The 26,507-nt window shown below is 42.2% G+C and overlaps 1 protein-coding gene and 1 long non-coding RNA gene across 2 annotated transcripts in view; one reads left to right on the top strand and one right to left on the bottom strand.

Moving 5' to 3' along the window:
• Positions 1–26,059, bottom strand: part of LOC119511141 — a 40,434-nt gene extending 14,375 nt beyond the window's left edge. Inside the window, exons 1-3 of the long non-coding RNA XR_005212159.1 lie at positions 25,682–26,059; positions 24,768–24,870; positions 23,986–24,136 (exon numbers count right to left, since the gene is read on the bottom strand). This is a non-coding gene — a long non-coding RNA (uncharacterized LOC119511141). The remainder of the gene's footprint in view (positions 1–23,985; positions 24,137–24,767; positions 24,871–25,681) is intronic.
• On the top strand, positions 16,775–23,138 carry TTR (transthyretin). The gene is made up of 4 exons (XM_037805575.1): positions 16,775–16,925; positions 17,827–17,957; positions 19,701–19,836; positions 22,889–23,138. The coding sequence occupies exons 1-4, from the start codon at positions 16,863–16,865 to the stop codon at positions 22,994–22,996; spliced, it is 438 nt and encodes a 145-aa protein (XP_037661503.1). The 5' UTR covers positions 16,775–16,862; the 3' UTR covers positions 22,997–23,138.
• Positions 26,060–26,507: the final 448 nt, after the last annotated feature.

Genomic DNA, 26,507 nt, shown 5'->3' with positions numbered 1-26,507 from the left:
CCCCTTCACACAGGAGCCCCAGCCTCCACTGACTCCTGGATGTAATATTCTTTCAAAATGGGCCATGAGCCCCCTATATGGAGCTCCAAGCACAGATGTGAGGTCTAAAGTCTTTGAGGTCTCTAGACAGGGCCAAATCAGTGAAGGACTCCGGAGGATGTGCCTATCTCAGGAGCTGACTTCAACCCCACAGCACCCACAAAAAAGGGATAAGAAATTGCAAATGCTGTGAACTGGACTGTTAGTAAAACTGCTCATTCAAATCAGTCAATGGCAGCAATCTTCTTCATGATGACTTTGTAGCAGTTCTCAGAACTCAGCAGTGGGGAGAAGGCCAACTGGGGCAATATGTGATTCAAATACAGCTATTGATAAATTAATTTTTTTATGCAAACATTTGTCCAGACTGAAGAATTATCATGCTGGCATAAAATTGCATTAAAGAAAAAAAAGCCGAGTTGTGTTCCAAGGAAACAGTATTGATTATACAGGCAGCCAATGACATGGTTTACGTCTCTGGAAGAATCAGCACTCAGCTTTCAGAGTGACCTTGCAGTTTAAACTCTTGAAATTGAGAGGACCACGAATAAGCTCCTGCACTGCACTGATAACTAACTAAAACACAGCAGCAAGCTAAGCTAAGAAAAGATAGTTCTTGTTGAATTATGGGTTGAGCATGGTTCATACACCTGGTTAAAGAGATCCTGACTCAATGGAATCCCCACATCATAGATCACTTGCTTAGCCCTCTCAACACACAACTTCAGCATCTGATTAATGGAGGCAAGCAGATTCCAGTTTGCCTCATAGACCACATGGATTTATTTCTGACCTAACCAAATGGATTTATTTGTGAGCAGTGTTGAAGGGAACCAAAGGCAGCCATGTACCTGGACACCAGTAAGCCTAGCCTTTCGATGTGCCCAGCCAGCCCTGATGCTCCACCTTGTTGACTGACACCATGAGAGTTTGCCATGGTTATCTTTGGAGGGGTTCAAAGAGCCATAGAGTACTATGATTCTAATTTGAGATCAACTGACTCAAAATTTTATGCTATAGATAATGAAACTATTGTTTAGAGAAGTTAGATGACTGGGCCAAGTTACACATCCAGGAGGCAGCACAGCTGTTAAAGAAATTAGGCTCTGAACTCCATGGTCCTACCCCACTCCTGAGCATTAGCTGCATCTAAGACAATGTGTCCCAAACATCAGTGCCATCAGAAGCACCTGGAGGACATGTAAAAATACTGATAGCTGGATGCCACCCCCAGAACTTTCAGATTCCCTAGAATTTGCATTTCTAACAAATCCCTAGGGGATCACCAAGGGTTGGTGAGACTTTTGGTCTGACCAATGGTGTACGGTAAGGAAGAAGGGAAATTGCTCATTCTGCCCTCAAAGACAAGAAGTTCATCTCAAAACTCAGAATAAAGCAGATCTCCTGCAGTTTCCATATCTGTTCTGGGCTAGATAAGTCAGCTGGATTTGTCTTCTAGAATGCATTTTAGGAGTTTAGGGTATAGAGAAAAGGCTTCTGCACAGTCTGCTGAACCATAATGGAGTCAACCCCTTCGGATTAAAGTCTGAGATCCAAGATAAACGAATGAATGAATCCTCAGGCAAAAACAGACATCAGATGGAGGTGCCAAGTTACTGGCCCATGGAGAAGGACCTGGGTGAAAACCGGAGTTCAGCGTGGATGAAAGGGCAGGAAAACAAGAGCACTAATCAGGGAACAGAACCTGAAGCACTGGTGCTCAGTATCTGTCAGGCGTGCACAATCAAGAACATAAGAAAATGGCAGTATGTGGGAAACCGAGTCTTCCATGTTGCCTGAGCCGTATCTAGGGTGGTGGCTTGGAACGCTAAGCTGCAGGCCTGCATGGAACGCTGTGCAGGCCTGCCCTGTAAAGATATGTGTCTTGTGACTATGACGAGGATGTTTACCATTGTCCTAAACCTACATTGTTCCTTCTGATATGCAACAGAATGTAAACATAGGTATCTGGTGGGCTCTCCCAAGCCTGAGGACATTTGGCATTTACTCTCTTATCTTCTGAAATAAATAACTGGAGCAAAGGTGCATTATCGTCCACTTAGCACGAGATGCAGTGGGCCCCCTGCTCCCTTAATTCTTAACTTTGTGTCTGTGTCTCATTCCTGCACCGCCCTGTCAGCAACAAGTGGTGCCCAACGTGGGGCTTGAAGAACCAGACCTGGTTCCTGACAGAAGAATCGCTTGAACGACTGAGGTACAGCGGCGCTGGAACTCGGGTGGAGGTAACGGCCGTCTTTTGTATGCGTTCCTTGTAGAACGACCCCGAGCATTATAAGCAGGGTAATGGGTAATGTTGAAGGACACAATAAATATGTTCCCTATATTTCCCTCTTATGGCAGCTGCTGCGGGCCAACGGTGTCAAGGTGGGGGAGTCACAAATCTTAGAATTGCTGCAGGTTATTGAAAAATACTGCTCTTGGTTCCCTACCCTTGGCTCCCTTGAATTGCATGACTGGGAGTGGGTAGGTAAGGAATTGAAACAAAAACATACGCAAGGAGTTAATTTGCCTATTACTATTTGGTCTACATGGTCTTTAATTAAGTCTGTTCTTGAGACTTTAAAAACTGATGATGAGGAGGAAGAATATGAGTCTGATGACAATACTGGTCCCAATCCTCTTTCTGTTGATGATAAGGGTAAAAAAGATCCAGTAAAATCTGCTAAAGTTTTTTATTCTTGTCAATGCTCAAAACCTCCTTATGTGCCTTGCTGGGAGGAATGGCCCCCACCTCCTCTGCTGCCTCTTTCTGAGCATAGCTGTACCCCGGTAGTTAAACTTGCCCACCTCTCTGGTGTACAGCAGGGTCTGGCAGAAGCCAGGTGGCGTGGAGATCTGGAGGCCATGTGCTGTCCCTCCACCAACTCCAACTCCAAGCCCTCCATCTTGGAGCTTTCCCCAGCTACAGCAGGGAGCACAGCAGTAGACCTCGCTGCCAATGCTGAGGTATGTCTTCTCCCCAATAATCCTGTTAAGTTCCCCACCAGCTATTATGGCCCCTTACCTAAAGGGATGGTGGGTCTTTTGCTTGGATGCAGTTCTCTCTATCTCAACGGTGTTCGTGTACACACTGGAGTCATTGACTCTAACTATACTGGGGAAATTCAGGTGGTCATGTCTTCTTCTATTCCATGGACTGTCCATAAAGGAGAAAGAATTGCTCAGCTCTTATTATTACCTTATGTACCTGTTGGTTCCTCCTCTAAAAATCAGGAAAATGGAAGTTTCGGTAGCACAGGCAAGACAGGAATTTTTCTCACAGAGGCTCTGCAGGAGCCGCGCCCTATGTGTAATCTTACAATTCATGGGCATAGCTTTACTGGGCTTATAGATACGGGCACAGACGTCTCTATTATTAGTCAACAATATTGGCCCCAACATTGGCCATTGCAAGAGGCACAAATTACTGTTGTGGGCCTAGGCTCCCCTCAGGGACTTATGCAAAGTGTTCATATTTTGCCTTGCCTTGGCCCTGAGGGACAGAAGGCCACTCTACAGCCTTATGTGGCTGCTCTGCCTCTTAATCTTTGGGGCAGAGACCTACTTGAACAGTGGAGTGCTACTGTACATATCCCTTCTCCTACTGGGGTGTACAGTATTCAAAGCCACAAAATGATGGCAAATATGGGGTATGTCCCTAGCTGTGGACTTCACCCATACAAGTCTCACCAAAATGTGATCAATTCGGTTTAGAATATAAACCTTTTTAGTGGCGGCCGCTGTTCATTCGCCTCCCCAACCTGCCCCATTAGTATGGACTACAACAAAACCGGTATGGGTAGAGCAGTGGACACTTACAAAAGAAAAATTAGAGGCTTTACATGAATTGGTTCAAGAACAATTGTCCTTGCAGCATATCGAAGAGTCTTTTAGTCCTTGGAATTCTCCTGTGTTCCCAATAAAGAAAAAATCAGGAAAATGGAGAATGTTAACTGACCTAAGAGGCATTAATGCTGTCATTCAGCCCATGGGACCTTTACAACCTGGGCTCCCCAATCCTAGCATGAGTCCTGAAAACTGGGCTTTAGTGGTCATTGCTATTAAAGACTGTTTCTTTTCCATCCCCTTAGCTGATCAAGATAATGAAAAATTTGCTTTTACTATTTTGTCCCTTAACAATAAAACCCCTTCTAAACGATATCAGTGGAAGGTTTTACCACAAGGTATGCTAAATAGTCCTACAATATGTCAATATTATGTCGACCGTGCCTTATAGCCTATTTAAATTTTCCTAACGCTTATATAATGCATTATATGGATGATATTTTGTGATCTGCACCTCAGGAAACTGAAGTAGAAGCTTTGTTCTACGCTGTTCAAAAAGCTTTACAGGATGTAGGATTGCATATTGCTACTGACAAAGTGCAACGCACTTTGCCTGTGCAGTATTTGGGTTCTAGTATCAATAGACTTACAATTCAACCCCAAAAAGTACAACTCTGCAGAGATGCTGTTACCACCTTAACTGATTTACAAAAACTACTAGGGGATATTAATTGGCTTTGCCCCAAAGTAGGTATAGCTAACTCTGAGCTCTCCAACCTATTTTCTCTGCTTTGTGGGGATTCTAAATTAAACAGCCCTAGATCTTTAACTTCAGCTGCAGAGAAGGAATTGCAATTAGTGGAAGCTAAAGTTCAACAAGCTCAGATATCCCGTGTTGATCCTACACAACCTTTATCTCTACTTATCTTTTCCACTCCCAAATCCCCCACAGGCTTGCTTTTGTAAAACGATAAGCTTGTAGAATGGATCTTCTTGCTCAATTCTTCTTGTCCTAATTGTCAACTCCTTACTGCTCCACCTTTGCAGGATCCTCATGTTAACCCTCATGGTCTAGCCCCCAGTGATTCATGTTACTCATATCCCTTCCCTTGGCCACTTAGCCACTGTTCATGTCAGCATTGACACATACTCTGGCTTTCTTTGGGCTACAGCACAAACCGGTGAAACATTTCGACATGTTCGTACTCACCATTTTGCCTGTTTTGCCTCTATGGGCTTGCCCCATGCTTTAAAAACTGATAACAGCACAGCCTATACATCTGCAAAATTTGCTACTTTTACTACGACTTGGGGCATTCGTCATACCACTGGTATTCCTTATAATCCCCAAGGACAAGCTATTGTTGAGCGTGCCCATCATACTTTAAAAACTATGTTAACAAAACAAAAAGGGGGAGATGATGGAACTCCCCATGAACGATTATCAAAAACTTTATTTACTTTAAATTTTCTAAATTTTTATGAAAAACTGGGTGGCACTGCCGCAGAATGACATTTTCCAGCTGAAAAGACAACACTGAAACATTATTTCCAGAAGGCACCTCCTATATGGTGGAAGGACATGCTAACTAATGAATGGACAACGGGTACTTTATTAACATGGCGAAGAGGTTATGCTTGTGTTTCCCCAGGTGATGGATGAGCACCACTTTGGATACCAGCCCAATGACTGAAGCCGCACCAGGAACCCAGCAAACAAAAGAAAATTCCTGTGGGACGTCGAGCCGCCAGTGATGCAGTTCCAGGGTCTGATGCTGAAGACAATAGTGATCGGGCCAACACCCCAAACTAGGGAAGCCCAACATCCAACTTGGGGTCAGATAAAAAAAGCTGTGTCAAGATGCAGAAAAACAAGTCCAGCAAGCCATGCTGCCAGTAACAGGTCCTAACCTGACTGCAGCAATGCTGGCTCTTATTGCTGTTGCTGTGAGTATCTCCAGCATGTGCTCATTCAGGAAATTACACTTATTGGGCTTAATTCTCTCTATGCTCAGGCTAAATATCCTATTATTTGGCACGGTGTGGGCTGGTCTCCACCTAGACCTACTTTAAATCATTCTTATGTTCAAGATACACTTTGGAGGCTTCCTATTAGTTTACATAATATTTATTTCACAAAAATAGATACTTTTGGAATACAAGCCTGTGTCAGAGACCCCTATGTGTTCTGGGTAGGAAACTTAACTATTAACACTACTACCAAAGAAATTACTTGTCTGGCCAATTGGAGTCGCGCATTATATACTTGTTTAAGTAACACCATAAATTCTAGCAACATCACTGTTGTAGTTCTTAGATGATGAAAGGGTCTATGGCTCCCTGTTTCACAGCATAAACCTTGGGAGTCATCACCTGATATGCATATGTTACTACAAATTTTAGAAAAGGTATATAAAAGAACAAAAAGATTTCTTGGATTATTAATAGCTTTTATTATAGGTATAATAGCCATTGCTACAACTGCTGCTGTTGCAGGAACAGCCTTACATCAATCTATTCAGACCACTGAATTTGTCCAAAAATGGCACAAGAATGCAAGCAAGTCTTGGGGCGAGCAATTACAAATTGACAAGGAAGTTATTGCTCACCTTGTAGACCTAGAAAATGCTGTTCTCCTTCTAGGAGAAGAAGTTGAGAATCTACGGTATCAATTTAAGTTAAAATGTGACTGAAATATGTCCACATTTTGTGTGACCCTTCGTGAATATAATCACACACTTTTTAATTGGAGTAAAGTTAAAAAACATTTACTTGGACACTATAATAATCTTACATTGGACATTCTAAAACTGCAGGTTCTCTTACTGAAACTGAAACTATGCAAGGCATCGCTAAAGGCCTTGAACAATTAAATTCCCTTATATGGGTTATCTTAATAATTTTGCTTTGTCTTTGTTTAGTCCTCAGATGCACGAGAAAAACCCTCTCAGACCTAAAGCAAAAAGAAGCTGCTTGGTTCATTCTGTCTGCAGTGAAGAAACAAAAAGGGGGACATGTGGGAAACCGAGTCTTCCATGTTGTCTGAGCTGTATCTAGGGTGGTGGCTTGGAACACTAAGCCGCAGGCCTGCATGGAACGCTGTGCAGGCCCGCCCTGTAAAGTTATGTGTCTTGTGACTATGATGACAACGTTTACCATTGTCCTAAACCTACATTGTTCCTTCTGATATGCAACAGGATGTAAACATAGGTTATCTGGTGGGCTCTCCCGAGCCTGAGGACATTTAGCATATACTCTCTTATCTTCTGAAATAAATAACTGGAGCAAAGATGCATTATCGTCCACTTAGCACGAGATGCAGTGGGCCCCCTGCTCCCTTAATTCTTAACTTTGTGTCTGTGTCTCATTCCTGCACCGCCCTGTCAGCAACAGCAGTAAGATTGCTGAGCTGTGATCAGAAACATCGAGTCAGGTGTAGAGGGCAACACAGGTATTGGTTCACTGAGAGAGAAAGCAATATTGAGCTGCAATTGGAGGCAACTCTTTCATTTACTGAATCATTCAGTAAGCATTTATTGGGCATTTACTGTGTGCCAGGCCTGTATATGGACTGGAGATACCAAAAAAAAAAAAAAAAAGGTAGCTTTTCTTCTGCTCTCCAGGCACTTATACTCCAGGAAAAGGAAATTGTGAATACAAGTAACTCTGATCAAATGTCATAAATGTTTTTAAGAGAAGTACAGAGCACTTCACAGGACAGAGAACTTCTGCCTGGGGAAAGCCTCTGTTTCAGCCTTCTCTGCATTTTATCACTAGCTAAATGTTGCTTCACCCCAGAGCTCTACCCTCAGACCTCCACAAAGTCTGGAATCCAACCCAAACGCCCACGACCCTGACTCCCCATCAAGAGCCTGATTTTGCCCAAGCTCCATGGCCCAGGCTGACATTTCCAGCTGCCATCTGGACTTGGCTGTCCGGTTATGGACCCCGTCATCTCAATATCCAAGACTAGATTCATTTTCTGTCATGTTTCTACCTATATATGTCAAGGGTTTTATCATCTAAACAGCCTCCCAAGCTAAAATAGTCATCCTTGGTTTTTCCCTCTCATTCACTCTCTACTCCTGATGTCACCAGAATCTCTCTTATTTCTACTCTCTCTTGCCTGGGCTTTTCTCTGGATGACCACTGTCCTCGTCATCATTTCACTGGGTTACCGAAACTGTATCCTCTCAATACCTCGGCCTTAAGTCTCACCCCTCTGTAGGGGGTCATCTTTCACATGGCTGCCATACCCACCTTTCTAAAAAGCCTCCTTGAAGCTTTTTTTACCCCTTAATACAGAGTTAGAAATAAGAGGGAAATAAGAGGGAGAACTGATGGGGATGGGGGACAGGGTAAGGAAGGGTACAGGGTGGATTTTGCTGGTTTGAAGTTGTTATGTACCCCAGAAAAGGTCACGTTTTTTTAATCCCTTCCTGTGGGTGCAGACCTATCGCGGGTGGGGCCTTTTGGTGAGGTTGTTTCAATCAAGATGTAACCCATCCCATTCAAGGTAGGTCTTAATCGTTTTTACTGGAGTCTTTTATGAGAAGATGAAGGGCAGAAAAAGCTGAGAGAGCTCAGGGAGAAACACCCAGAGAAGTATGGAGAGAGAGCTCAGAGAGAAAAGTCCCAGAGATGATAAGAGAGTAACTACAGAAGCTCAGAGAGGAAGGCACTGGAACCAGGAGCTGAAAGCAATGAAATCCAGGAGTGAAGGATCAGCAGACACTGGCCATGTGCCTTGCTGCCTGACAGAGGAACCCCAGACGCCAGCGACCTTTCTTCAGAGAAGGTATCATCCTGTCGATGCCTTAATTGGGACATTTTCATGGCCTTAGAACTGTAAATTTGCAAACTAATAAATCCCCATTGTAAAAGCCAACCCATTTCTGTTATATTGCATTTTGACAGCTTTAGCAAACCAAAACAGGTGGCAAGTCACAGGATCTGTCTAGGATTCAGCTGGTATTTGAAGGAACATGGCAATAAATAAGGATAGAGTAGAACCAAATCATGGCCATCTCTGAATGTCAGGCAAAGGACATTAGATTTTATTTGGCTGGCCATGGGGAGTGAGAGAAAGCCTTTGAAGAGAGAGGTGTTATAATCAAAGGTATGCATTAAGAAGATTAATGTGGCAGTAGCTTATAGAAAAGATTATATGGAAAATAGCTTAGCAAAGGCTAGATGATTAGCAATGAAGGTATGAACTCAGTAGGCAGCTGTGGAAACAGAAAGTAAGAAATGGGGAAAATATTTTGGAAATAGAATTGATACTACTTTCTCTAGTCTGGTACAACAGAGAGGGAGAATTGAGTATTAATTCTGAACACCTGAGGTTCTGAGCCCTGCATAATTGGGTGAAGAGTGATGCCACTTAGAGAAAGAATGATGATGGGGTGAGAATGTTTGAATGGAGGAGGAAATGCGGAGTTCAGTTTTAGACATGTTGAGCTTGAGGCCCTAGTGGAACTCCAAAAGAGTTGGGAGTTTCAGACAGTGAGCCCAGGCCAGAATGAACAGATATGGATGTTCTTTGCAGAGACGTGATAGAGGAGCTGTGGGAGTTAATGATCAAAGTAGACAACTGGCAAGATACTTCTGGATTTAGGGATGATAAGAATAGAAGCATACTTGGAGTAAAGAGGTCCTGTAAGAAGGTGGTGGCAGGAAAAATTAGGCTGCAAGAAGTTGAGAAATCTGGGCATGATGAGAAAGGGGAAGAGGCAAGGCAGATTAGCCTTCTGAGTGATTTGGCAGTGATTAGAGATGAGAGAGATAGGATCACAGTCAAAGGTTGTAGAAAGGTTTGGGTGGGGAATGTTGCCTTGGTTTCACATGAGTCAGTTTTCAGGCATAAAGGAACGGAATGAGTGGAGAGAAAGAGGTTGAAAGTACAATAAAGAGTAGATAATGGACATTCTTAGAAGACAGACAAAAAGATGAAGGTCAAAGCAGGAATGTTAATCTAGAAAGATGACAGAAAGAAGGATAACCCAGAAGAAATAATGAACTCTCCTCTGAACAAGGAAATGAAAGGGGAAAGGTCAAGGAATAGTTCATAAAAGAAATGGAAGTTAAATGTTTAACCCAAGTCTTTAAGAATAATTAGGAAATGCAACAGGAATCATTAAGGTATGGATATAAAAAATTGCCAAGCAGTAACAAGGGTTACATTAAGATTAAATGAGTATTTTGAGGGCATGAGCAAGATGATTTTGTAACTTTTCCTTTAATCAAGGTCTACTTCCATGGGTACTGTTCCATGGCGAAATAGCAGCAAATTTAGGATATGAGGCATATTGACCATAGGACACAGGCTGGGAGAGAAGGCAAGCACATCCAGCATAGGAGTGATGAGGGCTCTCAGGTCTTGAGGTCAGATGGGGGACTAGCACTCACTGAAGAAAGCTCAAATGCATGCAGTTATCAGGAGAGCTCAGGTTTCAATTAAGCTGAAGATAGAGAGCACTACACTGCTGACTGGGGATAGAGGGGAGTTGTAGTGCAATGGGATTGAAGTTTTCTGGGCCTGTGATGGAAGGGATGGATAGAGGAGTGGTCTAAGTGGTAGTGAGCATGAGTGAGCAGAAAGGCTGAAGAGGAGAGGGATGGAGGAGATGTGGGGATGAAGGAGAGCAAGACTGACTTGTAGGTTAACCCCTTTGTTAACTTAGCAGGCCTCACAGTCCTCTCAACTGGAAAAATCAATCATACTCCATCTATAAATGAAGCAATGAGAATTCCCTTATTGCTACATCCTCATTAAGGACTTGTTTTTGGAAAGCATGGTTGCCACAGAAACATCTACCTCAAGGTTCAACTTGGCATTGCTTCCTTACCCTCTGCCTTCAAATAGTCCATCTTTGAGATTTCTGATGCAACTGTGGTTCTGAGCCTCCACAGTCGACTTTGGACATAGGTCAGTCCACGTGAACCGGCGAATGCACCTGGGTAACGCCCCCTTGGAAGAAGGCCAGCTGGGCTCTGCCTAGAATCACACTGACCTCAGCAAGAGCCATTCCTACAATGTCAACAATAGTGGTCTAGGCTGATGTGGTGCCTCTGGTTACAGAAGGAATGGATGGGTGCAACCGACAATGTTAAGAAAGGACTCATGCCAAAGGGACAAGAATGTTGAGGAACATGGAGGAGTCAAATGATTCTTTTGTTTAGATCCTCCAAGAATTAAAGAGGATCTCTCTGACAGAGAGAAATAAGACACTGACTCAAAGTAACAACTGAAGTTTTCATTTACAAACATTGATGATGCCTTGATTTGGACATTTTTCCAGCCTCAAAACTGTCAGTAAATAAATTCCCATTGTTTAGCCTGACCCATTTCATGGTACTTGAGCAACCTAGGAAACTAAAACAATACTCATAAATTAAAAAGGAAAATTAATGAAACGTGAAACAACATAGATGAAGATCAAAAGCATTATGCTACCCAAAGAAGCCAAACGTGGGGTAAGACAGCTGTGATAGTTAGGTTCATGTGTCAACTTGGCCAGGTGATGGTGCCTAGGTGTCTGGTCAAGCAAGCACTGGCCTAACCGTTACTGCAAGGACATTTGTGGCTGGTTTGTTAAATTTTCAGTCAATTGATTGCATCTGTGGCTGATTACATCAAGAAGGAAGTATCTTCTGCAATGAGATAATTCAATCAGCTGGATTTAACCCAATCAGTTGAAGACTTTTAAGGAGAGGAGAGAGAACTTTCACTTCTTCTTCAGCCAACCAGCCTCTCCTGGGGAGTTCATCAAAGACCTTCATTGGGGTTGCCCTCTTACTGCCTGCCCTACGGAATTTGGACTCATGCATCCCCACAGTTGCATGAGACACTTTTATAAAATCTCATATTTACAGATATCTCTTGTTGGTTCTGTTTCCCTACAGAACCCTAATTAATACAGATTGGTACCAGGAGTAGGGTGGTTCTTGAGAAACAGAATCTTAAATTGGGCTTTTACAATTGGTTTTCTACTCTGATTAGACTCAAAGGCATTAATGACTCTATTTCCTATAATCAAGATGGCACTGACAGTCCATGGCGTGAGCTGGCAATGGAGATATGCAAAATATCACCATTTGATTCTCCTAATCATACTCCTGTACGAGACCAGACTTTAGGTGACAGTGTTTTTGACACCTTAAAAGAGTTTTGTGGGGTTAAAAGGTATAATGATGTTGGCTGGCTGTTCTTAGATTTGCTGGATAACATCAAAAGAGAAAGGGATGAGCTGAAGGCTTCAAATTTGAAACTTAAATGCCATATGACAGACATAAAGGTTTCTATGTGTGCCCTGAAAGAAAATCTTATTTTCTGTGGCCACAGACTTGAGACTTCTGAAAAACAGACCCAGAGGCTCATTGTGCAATTAACAGATGTACAATGTAAACTAAAATCTCAACCTTGCAGGCTGTCTGCTGTTAAAGTAAAGGCATTGATTGGAAAAGAATGGGATTCTGAAAATTGGTATGGGGGCATATGGGTTGACAATAATGTCAGTGGGGACATTGTAACCCTGGATTCTTCTGAGTCTTTGCTAGGTATACTGTAATGGTCTGCCCTGAGGAAACAGCCCCTCCACCTCCAGTCTGCCCTGAGGAGAAGCTACCCATCCTCCAGTCTGCCCTAAGGAGCCTGCCATCTAACCGCCACCTAAAGAGATTAACCATTCAGTGCCTGCTAAACCTGTAATCACCATCTTTGAGGAAGCAGCCCTGACTCCTCTGTCTGGAGAGATTAATCCTGTTTCACCAGATGAAACTGCAACAGAATGTCATGAGGTAATTGGCTTGAAGGATACTTCTAATTCTTTTCATGACCTACCCCCACCACCACTCTTTTCTTCAAGCCTACAAGATAGGAGTTGAGGAAGACTCATATTAGGGAGTTCCCAATTGTTGCTACCAGCGAGGTTGGCCCCTAAAAGTTAACCATAAAACTAAACTTACAGTTTATAAAAAAATAAAACATGGTGTAATTAACATATCCTGGATAATGTTTGCCTTTACTTGGATATATGGACAACAAAAGAAGGGAAAAAGAAAAGGCTTTGTCAGTGTTTATTCAACAATCCTTGGAAGAAAACATGCTGAATAAAGTGGACACATGCACTCCAGGCACTGGAAAAGTGTACCCTATGGGGAAGCTAGGAGACATTTCTAGGCTCTCCCATAGTCTAGATGAACTATTCTCCAAAGTTAACCAAGTCCCTTGGCCCCAATTCTTTGCTCACTCAGCAACCATCTGACTATTAATTAAATTGGTGTTACGGTTTCTAAACGAGTCTTTTATGATTTGCTTACCATTAATCAACCCCCCAGAGCTTATTCACTCTAGGAGAGCTGATAAAATGGAATTCCTGAGACTGCAAAGATCTAGGGCCCCTAAATACTGCTGCCCTCTCTCCTATGGGGTCTAGTCCAAGCACTCAGCCAGCCAACTCACCACTCTGGCTAATCAGCTTACCAGAAACGACATTAAAAAGTGGGCACGTCAGTGTCAATCAACAGATTACTGGCTAGCAGTCAGCATGCACCCTCAGAAAATAAAAGAAGAATAAAGAATTTTCCTATGATGTAAAAGATTAAAATGAATAAATAAGCCTGTCCATTATGAGAGGTAGAAGCACTTTAAGCTAAGGGAAGTCTGAGTTTTACATTAACCACTACATATTTTATAGTATGAGGAGGGATGTTATCATCAAATAAGTCCCTTTTCTCCTCAATTAAACATCTAGCCCTATGGTCAGAATATGAAGAAAAACAGTTCACAGCTAAGAAAAGACAAACTCATAGCTTCAATGTCACAACAATGCTCCTTTGCTTTCAGGTGCTGGGTCCTTCCCCCTGCTGCTGTCTGCTTGAGAGCACACAGGATCTGCAGCTAACACTCAGGACTCCAGGACCGTGGTGACCCCTGACCTGATCTCATCCAGCTTGGCAGACATTGCACCAAGATCTTTCGGAAGGAGTTTTCGCAAATTCAGATAAGCACAGGAAAGCAGATCGTCTTATCTCTGGGAGTGCATATTTATCTATCTAACCCTCTGTCATCACAATTCCCTCTCAGGCAAGAAACATTGGACTTTTCTTATATTTATCATTACTGTGTGCTTCATTGACAAAAAAATGCATGCCCAGTCTCTTCTTTGCTTTATCTGTCCTGCCTCAGCCTTGTTCTTCTTTCCCCTAAAACAGTGGAAGCTTCCTCTCCCTGGGCTCTCTTACTTTTACTTTAGACTACCCACATTTGATCTCAAGACCTCTGCCAAAAATTTCCTTTCTTTTTATAAGGAAAAAAAAAATATGTATCTCTGCAAGGTTTACCAATACCAATCAGATTCAGGATCCTCATTGTTCTCTGAATTGCTTCACTTTATCCCACTTTCTTGTCTTGTTCAAATTCAAAGTTTTATTAATGATTTCCAGCTCAATGGGAGTTCAGATGGTTCAGACAAGCAAGTTAAGGTGGTCAAGCTTAGAGGGTGAGCTAATACAGAGAATCAGAGAATCGATTAAGTGATACCAACAGGGTGGGCATTGTGGGCTGAAACTAACAGAATGAAATTTATGAAGAATTCTTGTGTTCAGGCTAAAATAAGCAAATGATAAAAGCATAGCATGAGGGGGCATCTTGATGATGATTTTAAATGGCCAGCAGGTGACCATGCGCAGTGCCATGATGGAGGGCAGGTCACAACTAGTGCAGATGCAAATGCATCCAGGGGCATCATTTGGAGTGGAGTCTTTCTCAAGGGAGGTAACAGTCTCTGTGCCCTGGGGGTTGGCCTGATCTCATCTGAAGTGAGTGTCCTCAGGCCATCACCTTGGAAGAGAAACAGCAACCAATGGGAATATGCTGGAGGAGGAAGTTCTGGGTAGAATTCTAGCAACCATGTCTGAAGAGGAATTGTTCAGAGAAGTGGGATAGTCTGTTTGACAGAAGAAAATAAGCTGTCATGCACTACTTAAATGGCTATCAGAAGATCAGCAATACCAAACTCAGGTTTCCAAGAGAAGGGCAATAACACTGACGAAAGAAACAGGACAGCTGTTAAGAAAGAGAAAAAAACAAAAACAAAACCATCAAGCATGACATTACCACTGGAAATGTATGTGACCCAGCCTCAGAGTTGGAAAGGAGGCTTAGGACATTATGAAGTCTGACGCAAAAAGTGGAGCAGGAGCTCCAACAGATGGCTGCCTTATGTCAATGTGGACCCCAGGCTACCATCTTTTTTGAATTCTCAAGAGAATCCAGAAAACCAAATGTTTATATGTGGCATGTCTCAAATTTTAATTTTATCAACTAAGTTCAGCCCCAAATTGCCAGATAACAATGTTTACAGGTGACAATTCCAGGTTTCAACAGAGAACAGTGCTAAGAAGTATGGGTGGAAATTTTTTCTTGAATGTGAAAGAGCTTTCAAATGTTAAGGATTATAGTCAGAGATCAGGCTGTCTTTACAAATTCTGAGCAATGGGAAATAGTCAACAGACTACTGGAAGACAATATATGAAAGATGTTAGAAAAAGATTTTCTTCCTAGGCAGAGATGTTGAACCAAATTATATGAATATTATACTCAACATCAGAATAGTGGTCTGCAATTTATAAAGTGCTTTTACATCATCTGATTTTTAAAGTTATTAGAAGAGTCCTTTGAAGTATAAGAGTAGGTATTTCTATTTTACAAGTGAGTAAGCTCTCTGAGATATTAAATAATTCATAGATGGTCATCAAGGAAAATGGGCAACAGAACTAGGAACTGGATGACAGGCCATCTAACTCAAAATTCAAAACTCTTCCTGGTTCTACTTCATAAATCAAACTCTAAAAACTATATGATTCCATTCTTAGCTATGCTCTCAACTGAATTTAATCATTGTTGCTTTACTGTATTCAACCCTCTCTCCCAAGTCTTTTCCTACACCTTTCTGGAATGCCTTCCTGCCCCTTCTACCATTCCCTGAAAGCCTTGGCATGTATTTCTCCAAAATGTTTGCCTATGTTTTCTATGACTTCTACAAATCTATTTTTACAGAAACAAAAACCTGTCTTAATCCATCCTTACTGCACTGAACAAAGCTACCCACACACACATATGTGCATGCATACACACAGTGATTGGTACTTGATCAATGAATCATCAGATGATTATACCACTTAGACCTGCATGTCCACCAGGAGGAAAAGAGTCTGTTGTCAACTGACTTACAGTTCTCACAGACATCAGTCCTTCCTTCCAGAAATTTTGATTCTGACAAAAGCTAGCTGGGCAGCCTTGTTTCTGCAAGCCTAATACAGGAAACGCAATAAGATTGACTTAATTTTCTATATTTCAGGCTCACCAATGGCAGTTTGAAATATGCCATTATATGGGTTGAAATGAATCTTGTCTGGGAAGAACACAAAAACATGTGGAAAAACTGCTGACTAAGCAAAGCTTCCAAATGACTCAGCTTGGCTAAAACGCAGACTTTTTAAAATTTAAGCACTGCCAAAGATTTTTTCTTTGTTGACTTGTGGACATACATCAACTGCAATTATATTTTCTAATGTATTATATTTAAGCCTGGGTAGCCAAAAGTCACAGAAAGTAAAATAAATTATTGAAACTTCTATCATCTGAAATGAAAGACAAAACCACATAGAAAACAGAAAACATTCATAAGAATAGGTAAGGGAGGAAAAAGGAATCTCAAGAATGTCGCCGGATGGAGCCAAGTAGGGAGAAGAATAATGTTGCTTTCTTCTGATTGTTTTATTTTGGTGATCCAGCTGGTCAATTGACCTGTTAAGAATATTTCATAGAGCTAATGAGCTGCTGCTCTAATCTCTCTAGGCAAGGTTCATATTTGTGTGGGTTACTTATTCTCCCTTTGTTGACGAAGTCAATAATCAGAATCAGCAGGTTTGGAGGCAGATTAGCAGGGATAAGCAGCCTGGCTTGGGAGAAGTGAGTATAAAAGCCCCACGCTGGGGACAGCCGCCACAGAAGTCCATGAGTTCTTGGCAGGATGGCTTCTCACAGTCTGTTTCTCCTTTGCCTTGCTGGGCTGGTATTTGTATCTGAGGCTGGGGTGAGTATTTGATTCTGTGAGGTCCCTCTCATACATTCCATAAGTCTACTGGACGGAGTGGTTGTGTCTGCTTCCAGCTTTGCCAACCAGCTTTTGTTACCAGGGGCAAGGGTACCCAGCATCTATTTTTTAAAATCATTGATTCAAACCCTAAAAAGAAGAAAGTTCTCCAGGGTTTACTGAAGATGGGCTTGAACTCTTGGTGCTTTCCCCCTTTGCTTGGGTGCATTGGATTTGCAATGCCTAGAGCCTCAATTCCTCAGAGAGATAACAGAAATAGGGATATGATATTTGCAGAGTTATTAGCACTGAATTTTCAGGAAAGCATCCCTTTATAAAGCTTATTTGTGAGGCAAACTGCATGTGATTATGCTCTGGGACATTAGCAAATCAAAATTATTATTCATTATTGATTAATGTTTGAAAGTCTTTGTGAACCTCCTTCTAGTCAGATATCTAATTCTTAAACCCTCTAGAAGAATTAACTAATAACCATTAAAAGTGTCACGAAGTAGCCATTATTTTATAACAACTAGTTAGAGGGAATTGCAACAACTGACTAAAATGCTCTCAGGAAAAACTTAATATTTGGTCCTACAGCATATTGTATCTTTTCACTAATTCCACTCAAATGGAGAGGCTGCTCACATGGGACCTATTTTTCCCTTTATAATTCATTATACACATTCCTGGGCAATAGCAGTGTCCTGAGGCAAAAACCATTCTTGCTTTGGCAACAGTTATATCTGTTGGGAAGCTCATTAATTGTCAACAATTAAGTTGCTGGAAATGGAACCGGTATGTACCTCCTGCCTCATTCCATATTTCTAATGCCATAAAGAATAAATCCTTTCATGCTTACTAGTTTTGTTAATTTCCCACATGCCTTCTCTCGGCCCAGGGCACTGGGGAATCCAAGTGCCCTTTGATGGTCAAAGTTCTGGACGCGGTCCGTGGCAGTCCCGCTGTCAACGTAGCTGTGAAAGTGTTCAAAAAGGCTGCTGATGAGACCTGGGAGCCCTTTGCCACCGGGTAAGTTGCCAAACCAACCAACTCATGGAACTTCTTTACATCTTCCTACTGGCCCCATCCCTTATTAAAGAGAGAGACACAGCATATTGGTTCAAGAATCCACAAGTAGATTAAAAATGTGGGGAGAGAAAATTGTGTATAGAGAAGGATGCCCTCCTCTTGCTTCGCTGGGAGGCAACCAGGAATCTGAGTACCATTTAGGGTAGATGGTAGGGAAAACAAGGAGCCAGCAACTCCTTGACTTGGTAATCTTTTTGGGTCACAGACTACTTTAAGAAGATGACGAAAGCTATGGACTCCATGCCTGGAAGTATGCACATATTCACATACATACAAAAAACGTATGTGTAATTTCAGGAGTTTCATAGATGCTCCTGTATATAACCCAAGCTAAGAATCCCTGTCTTAGAATTTTAGGAAAGATGTACATGCAGTGTTAATTTATTAATGAAGGGCAAGAATCGAGAGACAGAATTGACAAGGCACCTGCCTATAGTTTATTTGGATCATCCAGAATCCAGGGCTTTTGTCTGATGAACAATTGTGGAGCATCTACTATGTGTAAGGTTCAGGGCTGTGGAGCTCAATAAGAAGGGGCATAGAAGAGCAAGACATGTAGGCAAAGTATACCCACAAACTAATTTTTCACTCAATCAACATCAAATACAAAAATGACTGCTCACTTCATCAGCCATTTTACAATTTTCATGGAATTTTTCCACCTCCACTAGCAAGAATTTCAAAGAAAATGCAGATTAGTACACCTAACCCAACTAACTGAAAAAAAGTGCAACCAAGAAACCCTCAGCACCAAGCAGAAGAATATTTAATCTCTTGAGAGAATTACCTTGGGCTTTAATTGAATCCCAAGAACCACATTATAATTCTTCACCATCATTGGGATGACCCTTTTCTTTGTGTGGTTTTCATTGAGTTTTTATTTGTTAATTTATTTATGTTTACATAAAATACCAAGCATAACTTGGAAAGTAGTTAAGAGAATATTCTAATCAAGAGAGAACGGGCACCAAAAATATTCAGATGATCTTGTGAATCTTTTCCTTACGCTAAGACAGAAAAAGAAAGTCAGAGTTAAATATTTTCTTCCTGGAAAAGAAGAAAGAGGAGAAGGGGCATGCATGGTCAGAGTCAGTAAAGACAACTCCCATTTTTATCCGTCTTTGTTATTGCAATCTAATAGAGATGGATTTCTAATATTGAGCTATAGCACTGGTCCTTAGATGGAAATTGAATTTGCCTAGTATTTGTTGTTGGCAAAGAATTTAGATTAGAACAAATTAATTAAATATATAAAGGAGCCAGATTTGGGTTCCTCATTGCACTTTGGGTTTCCTAATGTGTGTATAAATGATACTACCTCTACAAAATGTACACTCACTCCATGGGGGAGAAGAAGGACACCTTGGTGTCACAGGGAACTGAAGATTCAGAGCAGTTTAGGGTCATAACCAGGAACAGTCATGGAACTTAATCCAATCACCAGCCCTGAATCACAATGACATTTGTAGCTGAAATATTTTACCTGTATCTTGTTCTCATAAGGGAAAAATCTGCAACAAGCTTTCTGAAAACTGAATGTCAAGTTTCCTGTCATTTAATTTCAGGTATTCCTAGAGTTTCCTCCCTCCAAACTTGGTTATGAATATATGCATAGTCACTTTGCCATGCTATTTAATCCCTTAATGCCTCATACGACTTAATCTGGACTTCTGCACTCTCTAGGAAAACCAGTGAATCTGGAGAGCTCCATGGGCTCACAACTGAAGATAAATTTGTAGAAGGAGTATATAAAGTAGAATTAGACACCAAATCCTACTGGAAGGCACTTGGCATTTCCCCGTTCCATGAATACGCAGAGGTGAGTATATAAGAAACTCAAGTTGTTTTTTGTTGTTGTGTTTTGGGCCATTTTGAATCCCAGGAAATGTACCGTTTGCACTTAGTAGACTATGAAAATGTCATAGGAAAGCATTGAACTAGCACAGGTCTCCACTCCCACTTCTACAATTCAGAAATCCATAAAACTCTGAAAAACAAACTTTCTTTTCCAAATTTGGTGAAAACTCATTTAGTAACATGGCCTGAATTTACTCAATTAGTAACATGGCCTGAATATTGACTGACGAAATATTGATATGTTTGATCATAGGGCAGCCATCAATGCCCCACTTAGCATAATGATAATAAAGCATTGATACACCATTTTACTTTTCTAAAATCTGAAAAATTCTCAATGAAAAAACACATCTGGTTCCCAGGGGTTTGGAGACATGATTGTGGAACTGTGTTACTTCATATAAGAACACAATGCATATAGAGACAGAAAATGCAAAATAATAATGACAAAAGATAACATTTATCAAGCATACACCACATTCTGGACACTCTTATAAATGCTTCCTATATTCAATCCATTTAACCTCCATAAACAACCAATTGAGATCAATCCTATTATTATCCCCATTTCACAGATGAAGAAAGTAAGGCACTGGGAAGTTAACTTGTCAAAGGTCACATGGCTAGTAAGCGGAGGAGCAGGAATAATTACCAACAGGGCCCAGTGCAGCTGTGCCTCATGAGGGACACTTTCTCCCTGTGAGAAGCCAGGCTGAATAAAAGCCACATTTGCTACCCATGGTCCACACTCTGTTTTTCTGCTTTGGGGATAATAGGGAACCTCAAACAGTTATACATGGGCCTCATCTCCCTGCCTCTTTTTGTCTGTAATTCCTGAAGTCATTTAAAACAGATGGCTTTCATGCAAATAGAATCCAGACAGGTTGGTCAGAGTTAAAGATCAAATAATTGCATCAAAAATAGCTCAGCATGAAAGGGAACCATTCCCTCTGACTTAGTCAAGGATGAGACTTTCAGTTGAAATAAAATGGTTCTTTTAGTAGAGAGTGTTGCCAGGGCAACTGTAGGGGACTGTTTGACTTCTGGATGCCACAAGTCACAAAGGGAGCCCCATTGCACAAGAAGCATGTCCCCTGCTACCCCTTAGCCAGGCAGCAAGACGCCGAGCCTGGTGGGAAGTGGTACAGGGCTTAGCCGGTCCCCACCACAAGACTTTTGTCCCTAGAGTGATCAGCCCCAGGAGAGCTGGATCAGCCTCCCTGGGACTCTGTCTCCCTGGGTCTCAGCCTGAAGGGGCCATCTGAAAAGAGGCACTGCTGAACCGCCATGACATGTTGCTCTTATTCATTAGATATTAGATTCTTTGTCCATTAGTCACTCTTTTGGTGCCCACTCACAAACATTTTTTCAGTCAAGACCGTCTTCTTCAGCACTGTGCTAGATGATGGGGATTCGGAGATGAAAACACATCCCTGGCCTTGGAACAGAGTGGAAGGGACAGACAGAAGATATCTCAGGCAGAACCATCAGTCCTTGGAGCCTGATGGATATGGGGAGTGAAGAGAGCAAGTGGTCAAGTGTGTCTCCCACTGCCTCGCTGTGGTGACTGGTGCCTGGGGGGAGCCCTGAGGAGCCCTGAGCTCCTTTCCTGCGGCTTCTTCTGCCAAGTACCTCCCAGAACCTTGCTCTCCTTCAGCACTACTCACCTCCTGGGTCTATCACCAAGGTGGCCATTTCAATGACTTGCTGGGGGAAATTTTAAAATGTCCTTTGGCTCTATTAAGCCTTTCCACTTCATGGATTTTTTAGCACAGATTATGTTATTTACAATTTTTAGGACAAATCCAGTGGGACTGGAGGCCAATGTCACTGTAAGAGATAAATGTTCCCTAACAGCTTCCAGAAACTTGCCCTTTAAGGGTTACCCTTTCCTCCTTCAGAGAGAAGCCTTGGCAGAGGGTATCCTCCCCTTAGCCTAATGCTATTTTTGTTTTGGGTGTGGTTCATCGGTTCTTTCTTCACCTGTCCCCAAGGAGTCCACACTTCCTTTATTCTATATTAGGAACAAAATATATTTATCCAGGGTGTGTCCAAAGCTAAATTCAGGGACTTTATACAACATAAGGAAAACTAAACACCTCACCGCCCTCCATTTCTCTCCTGAACCAAGCTTGTCCTGACTTGTCTCACTGTAGGTACCTAGACTCTCCCAGCGCCCAATCTTAGAAGCTCTACTAAATTTGACAGAAGCACACAACTGACTGGAATAACAATTTGATCAACAATTTGACCCATTAGACAGTTTAAGTTGTTTTCAATACATATGTGTATATTTGAGAATCCCAAGGTGACTTTCTATACTTTACAGTATTGTAAATAGAACCTAAAATGCTTTCACTCCATATGTCATTGTTATATATACATAAAAATACACCTGTTCTTCATATTAGAAAATGCAAAGAACTAGAGGGGGGAAATTCTTTGTGCTGGGTGACAGGGGTCTCCCCTTCCAGTCCAGCCCTGTCACAGTGTAGACTTGGGCCAGACACTGCAATTCAGAGGTCTGGTTTGCTGATCTGTAAAACGGGAAGAATATTCCCTTCCAGCTCTGAAATTCTGTGTCTCCAAGCCTACGGTGGTGGTATCTGCAGTACTAGGGCAACACTCACAACAGGTCTCAATGCCAGTTTCCACGTTCTCCCCACCTTTCTCCAAAACCCCCACTGTCTGCAAACTGAGAAAATGACCCAGAACATGTAGGCTCCCTGCAACTTCCCTCAGTCAGGCTTGGGCCGCCCTGATCTGTGGCATCAATTTGCACAACAGGAGACCTGCTCAGAGATAGGGTGAGGACTAAGTCTGAGGACTGCTCCAGGCTCCCACAGCTTAACCCACCAGTGGATTTGGATTTTTGCTGTGTGTCCAAAGTGTTCCAAAAAACAAAACAATGAAATGAAAATAATTAACCTGGCACTGGGGCCCCCCTGGTGCCTCCGTCCACGGCTCGGGTCTTTTTGGCTCTGTTGGAAACGGCCCCGTCTATGTTCTCCCAGGTCGTGTTCACAGCAAACGATTCCGGCCACCGCCACTACACCATCGCCGCCCTGCTCAGTCCCTACTCTTATTCCACCACGGCCGTGGTCGCCAATCCCAAGGAATGAGCGGCTTCCTCGGTGGATCTGAAGGAAGAGGGGCTGGATTTCACATAACTAATAGTATTCTGTTTTTATTAAAACGGTATTTTCACTTTATAAGCTATGTTAGAAACTCGGAAGGAGAAAATAAAATATTCCTGTAAAAGCACTCCCATTTCATTTGAACTTGTTGTTCATTCTCTCATTCTCCCCTCAAAAAATAAACCCCAAATTTCACAGAGAAGAAAGGAGCTCTCTGGCCAGAACTCTGAAGGGAATTCAAATTTGCAACATTATTCAAGAAAAATGCACATTAAACATGATCTGCGGCTGTTAAAAATACACATTCCGAAAAAGAAAAAACTTACATTTTCCACTAACCTTCAGCCAATAGCAAAAGACAAATTCTAGTGGCCCCCGTCTCTACTCCAGGCATTCCCTTTAGATGCTTTACTGATTTCAAGAGCATTGCAGCTACAATGGGATCTACCTGTAGTCACACAACCCTCTAATCCAGTTCAGACCAATTACACTCCACCAGCAATGGAGCAAGGCATGTCCCAGACCCCTCACTCCCCCATTCACTTCGACTCAAAAACCAGTTTTGAAACCTACCATATGTAAGGCATTATTTTAGCAGCTCTGAACATAAAGAATAAGACCTGGTGCCTGCATTTACAGATCTCACAATCTTTTGAGAAGATAACTATGTCAACATGGTTTGATGGAGGCTGAGGCACAAGGTGCAGTGTGGGTATGGAGGTGGAAGGAGCGCGCAGCCTAGAAATGTCCGAAAAGGACTTGCAGAATAGCTGTCACAAGCTGAGTCTTGATAGTTTGTCAGGTAGAAAAGGAAGAAGGCATTCTAGCTGGAGAGAACAAAGATTGCAAGGCCAGGCCAAGTGAAACAACTTGGTAAGTTGAGGGAACAGACAGTGATTCAGAATGTTGAGGAAGTATTGAGGTGGACTGCACTGGGCTTCTGTAACAAAACACCCCAAATCTCAGTGACTCACCAAATAAAAGCTTCTCACTTATGCCAAGTTCAATGCAGAAGTCCTTGGTTGGTGACTCTCCAAGGTGGCTTTCCTCCAAATGGTTACTCATGGGCCCAGTTTGATTCAGTCTTGTGGCTTTCAGGTCATGCGGTAACATCTAGCCAGCAGACTGGAGGAAGAGAGAGTGTACCATTAGCCCCCGTCTACACAGAAATGTCACATGTGACTCCCCCTCCATTTTACCAGCCAGAGCTAGTTACATGATCCCACCCAGATGCACTGAGAAATGTGGTCTTTGGCTGGCAGTCTTTTCCAAGATAATTCTAGACGCTATAGAGGAGCACTAAGCTTTGTTGGTCAATAACTGGTGGTTTGGAGCTATGTATCCCAGAAAAACATGTTCTTAAACTTAATCCATCCCTATGGGTGTGAACTCTTGAAAATAGGACCTTTTCATGAGTCTATTTCAATTAGGATATGGCCCATCTCAATCAAGATGGGTCTTAACCCTATTACTGAAGACCTTACAAAGATGGTCACAGAGAACTCATGGGGAGCAGCCAGACACTGGAAGTCAATGGAACCTGGAGGAGAAGAGAGAAGCCAGGAGAGGTTGCATATGCATTGCATGTAACAGAAAAACCAAGGACCAAGGATCTCTAGCAGCCAGCCCCAGAACTGTACTGTCTTCTTCAGGAAAGCATCACCTTGATGATGCCTTGACTTTGGACTTTTCCTAGCCTCAAAACCATGAGCCAATAAATTTCCTTTGTTTAAGCTAATGCATGACTTGTACATACCTCTCAATGTATTTGTATCTCTCTCACCATCCTTTCCTCTCCCTCTCAGTGCCCAGTGCTGGGCTTTGGGAGTCCAGAGGAGGGAGTGCTGGGGAGTGGCTGCCTGGGGACAAGGGGGAAAGCATCAGAGAGGAGATAAGGGATGAATAGAATCATATCAATTCTCCCGGTGGGAAGGTGAGGCCTGGAAATGAGCTTGCTGTGGTCAGTATTGCTGGAGAATTCAAGACAGAGCACGAAGGCCAGCATGCGGGACTGCGGACAGCTTTTTAAAGCACCTTGTGTGTCATCCTAAGTAATTTACAAGTGAAAAAGAGCACAGAAGAATTCCTCCCCCTCCTCCATTGCATGATTTTAAGAGAGAAGTGACATGATTAGATTAGTATTCCAGAGCAGTGTTTCTTTTTTTTTTAAAGCGATGCCTTATTTAACTTTTTATTTTGAACTAATTTTAGACTTATAGAAAAGTTGCAAAAACAGTATACAGAGCTCCTGTAAACCCCTTACCCAGCTTTTCCTAATGTCTACACCTTACACAGGACAATGATCAAAACAAGGAAATTAACATTAATATAATACTATTAAGAAATATATAAATCTTATTTGAGTATCACCAGTTTTTCCACAATGTCCTTTTTCTGTTCTCATCCAATCTGTAACCATTCCTCACTCTTTTTAATTCTTTGCCTTTCGTGACCTCTTAAAAAGTACTAATCAGTTATTTTGTATATTGTCCCTCAGTTTGGATTTGTCTGATATTTTCTCATGATTAGAATGAGGCTGTGCATTGTTGGTAACAATATCACAGAAATGATGTGCCCTTCTCAGTGCATCATCTCTAGGAGTTAATTTTGTCAATATATATATAATATGTCTTACCCTGTGCTCCATTTTTGAATAATGAAAAGTCTCACCCTTCCGCGGAGATCCAGATACAATCTGCTGGAGTTGGGGTAGAGGGATCCATCTCACGGCAAAGAGGAACTGGAGAAGAAGAACACTGGAACCAGGGATCACAGGCATGACATTGCTGTTGCAGCATTATAGGATGGAGATGATTAGGCAAAGGATTCAACTAGAAATGGAGAGGGGAGAATGGTGTCAATAACCTCCTGCCAAAACCCACTAGGAACATACCTGTGGTTGAACCAGTCGGGTTTATCATTCTTTGCAGCAAAGGAGAACACACACCAAGGGAAGAGTGAGGTGTCTCAGTTAAGAGGGTGCTAGAAAAATCTATTATAGGATTGAGGCTTTGATTAATTTGGGGAGGCATCTAAGAAAGTGGGGGGTCACTCTAGATGGGATGCTATCAGAAAGTAGGAGGCAATACTATGATTTATGATTGGGTATCTCAATGATTTAACTATAGGAAGGGCAGACTCAAGCCAAGATACAGCTGAATTGGTAAAGAACCAGGAGTCACTCATTTTAGTGAGAAAGGGGGATGTTGGATATTTTGGGGGTTTCACGGTGATTTTGCTTGTCTTATTGTATCAGGGTCCAAATGACTTATCTGATGTTGATGTTCTGTGAGAACACTGGATCAACACAGCCTAGCTATGAGCATGTGATGAGCTTCTAATATCTCTGAATTCTGTTCTGGATGTAATGAGCTACTTCCCGCTCCACCTCACCCTACCCCCCGCCCCTCTTCACAATGGCTACGAGATGAGGATGGAGATTATTGTGGGAAGTGAGGGAATTACAGGAATCTGTGAGGTCTCAGGCATCTGTCTT

This window comes from Choloepus didactylus, chromosome 16, assembly GCF_015220235.1.
Source record: "Choloepus didactylus isolate mChoDid1 chromosome 16, mChoDid1.pri, whole genome shotgun sequence".
Classification (NCBI taxonomy): domain Eukaryota; kingdom Metazoa; phylum Chordata; class Mammalia; order Pilosa; family Megalonychidae; genus Choloepus; species Choloepus didactylus.
Note: the sequence above shows the minus strand (reverse complement) of the source record. Positions and strands in the feature narration are given on the sequence as shown.

What these genes read in the sequence shown, in the direction of transcription:
- TTR (XM_037805575.1), top strand. Translation starts at nt 16,863, where the DNA reads ATGGCTTCTCACAGTCTGTTTCTCCTTTGCCTTGCTGGGCTGGTATTT. An exon ending in TGGGAGCCCTTTGCCACCGG is followed by an intron (nt 17,958 to 19,700) that starts GTAAGTTGCCAA and finishes TGCACTCTCTAG; the next exon opens with GAAAACCAGTGAATCTGGAG. An exon ending in CGTTCCATGAATACGCAGAG is followed by an intron (nt 19,837 to 22,888) that starts GTGAGTATATAA and finishes ATGTTCTCCCAG; the next exon opens with GTCGTGTTCACAGCAAACGA.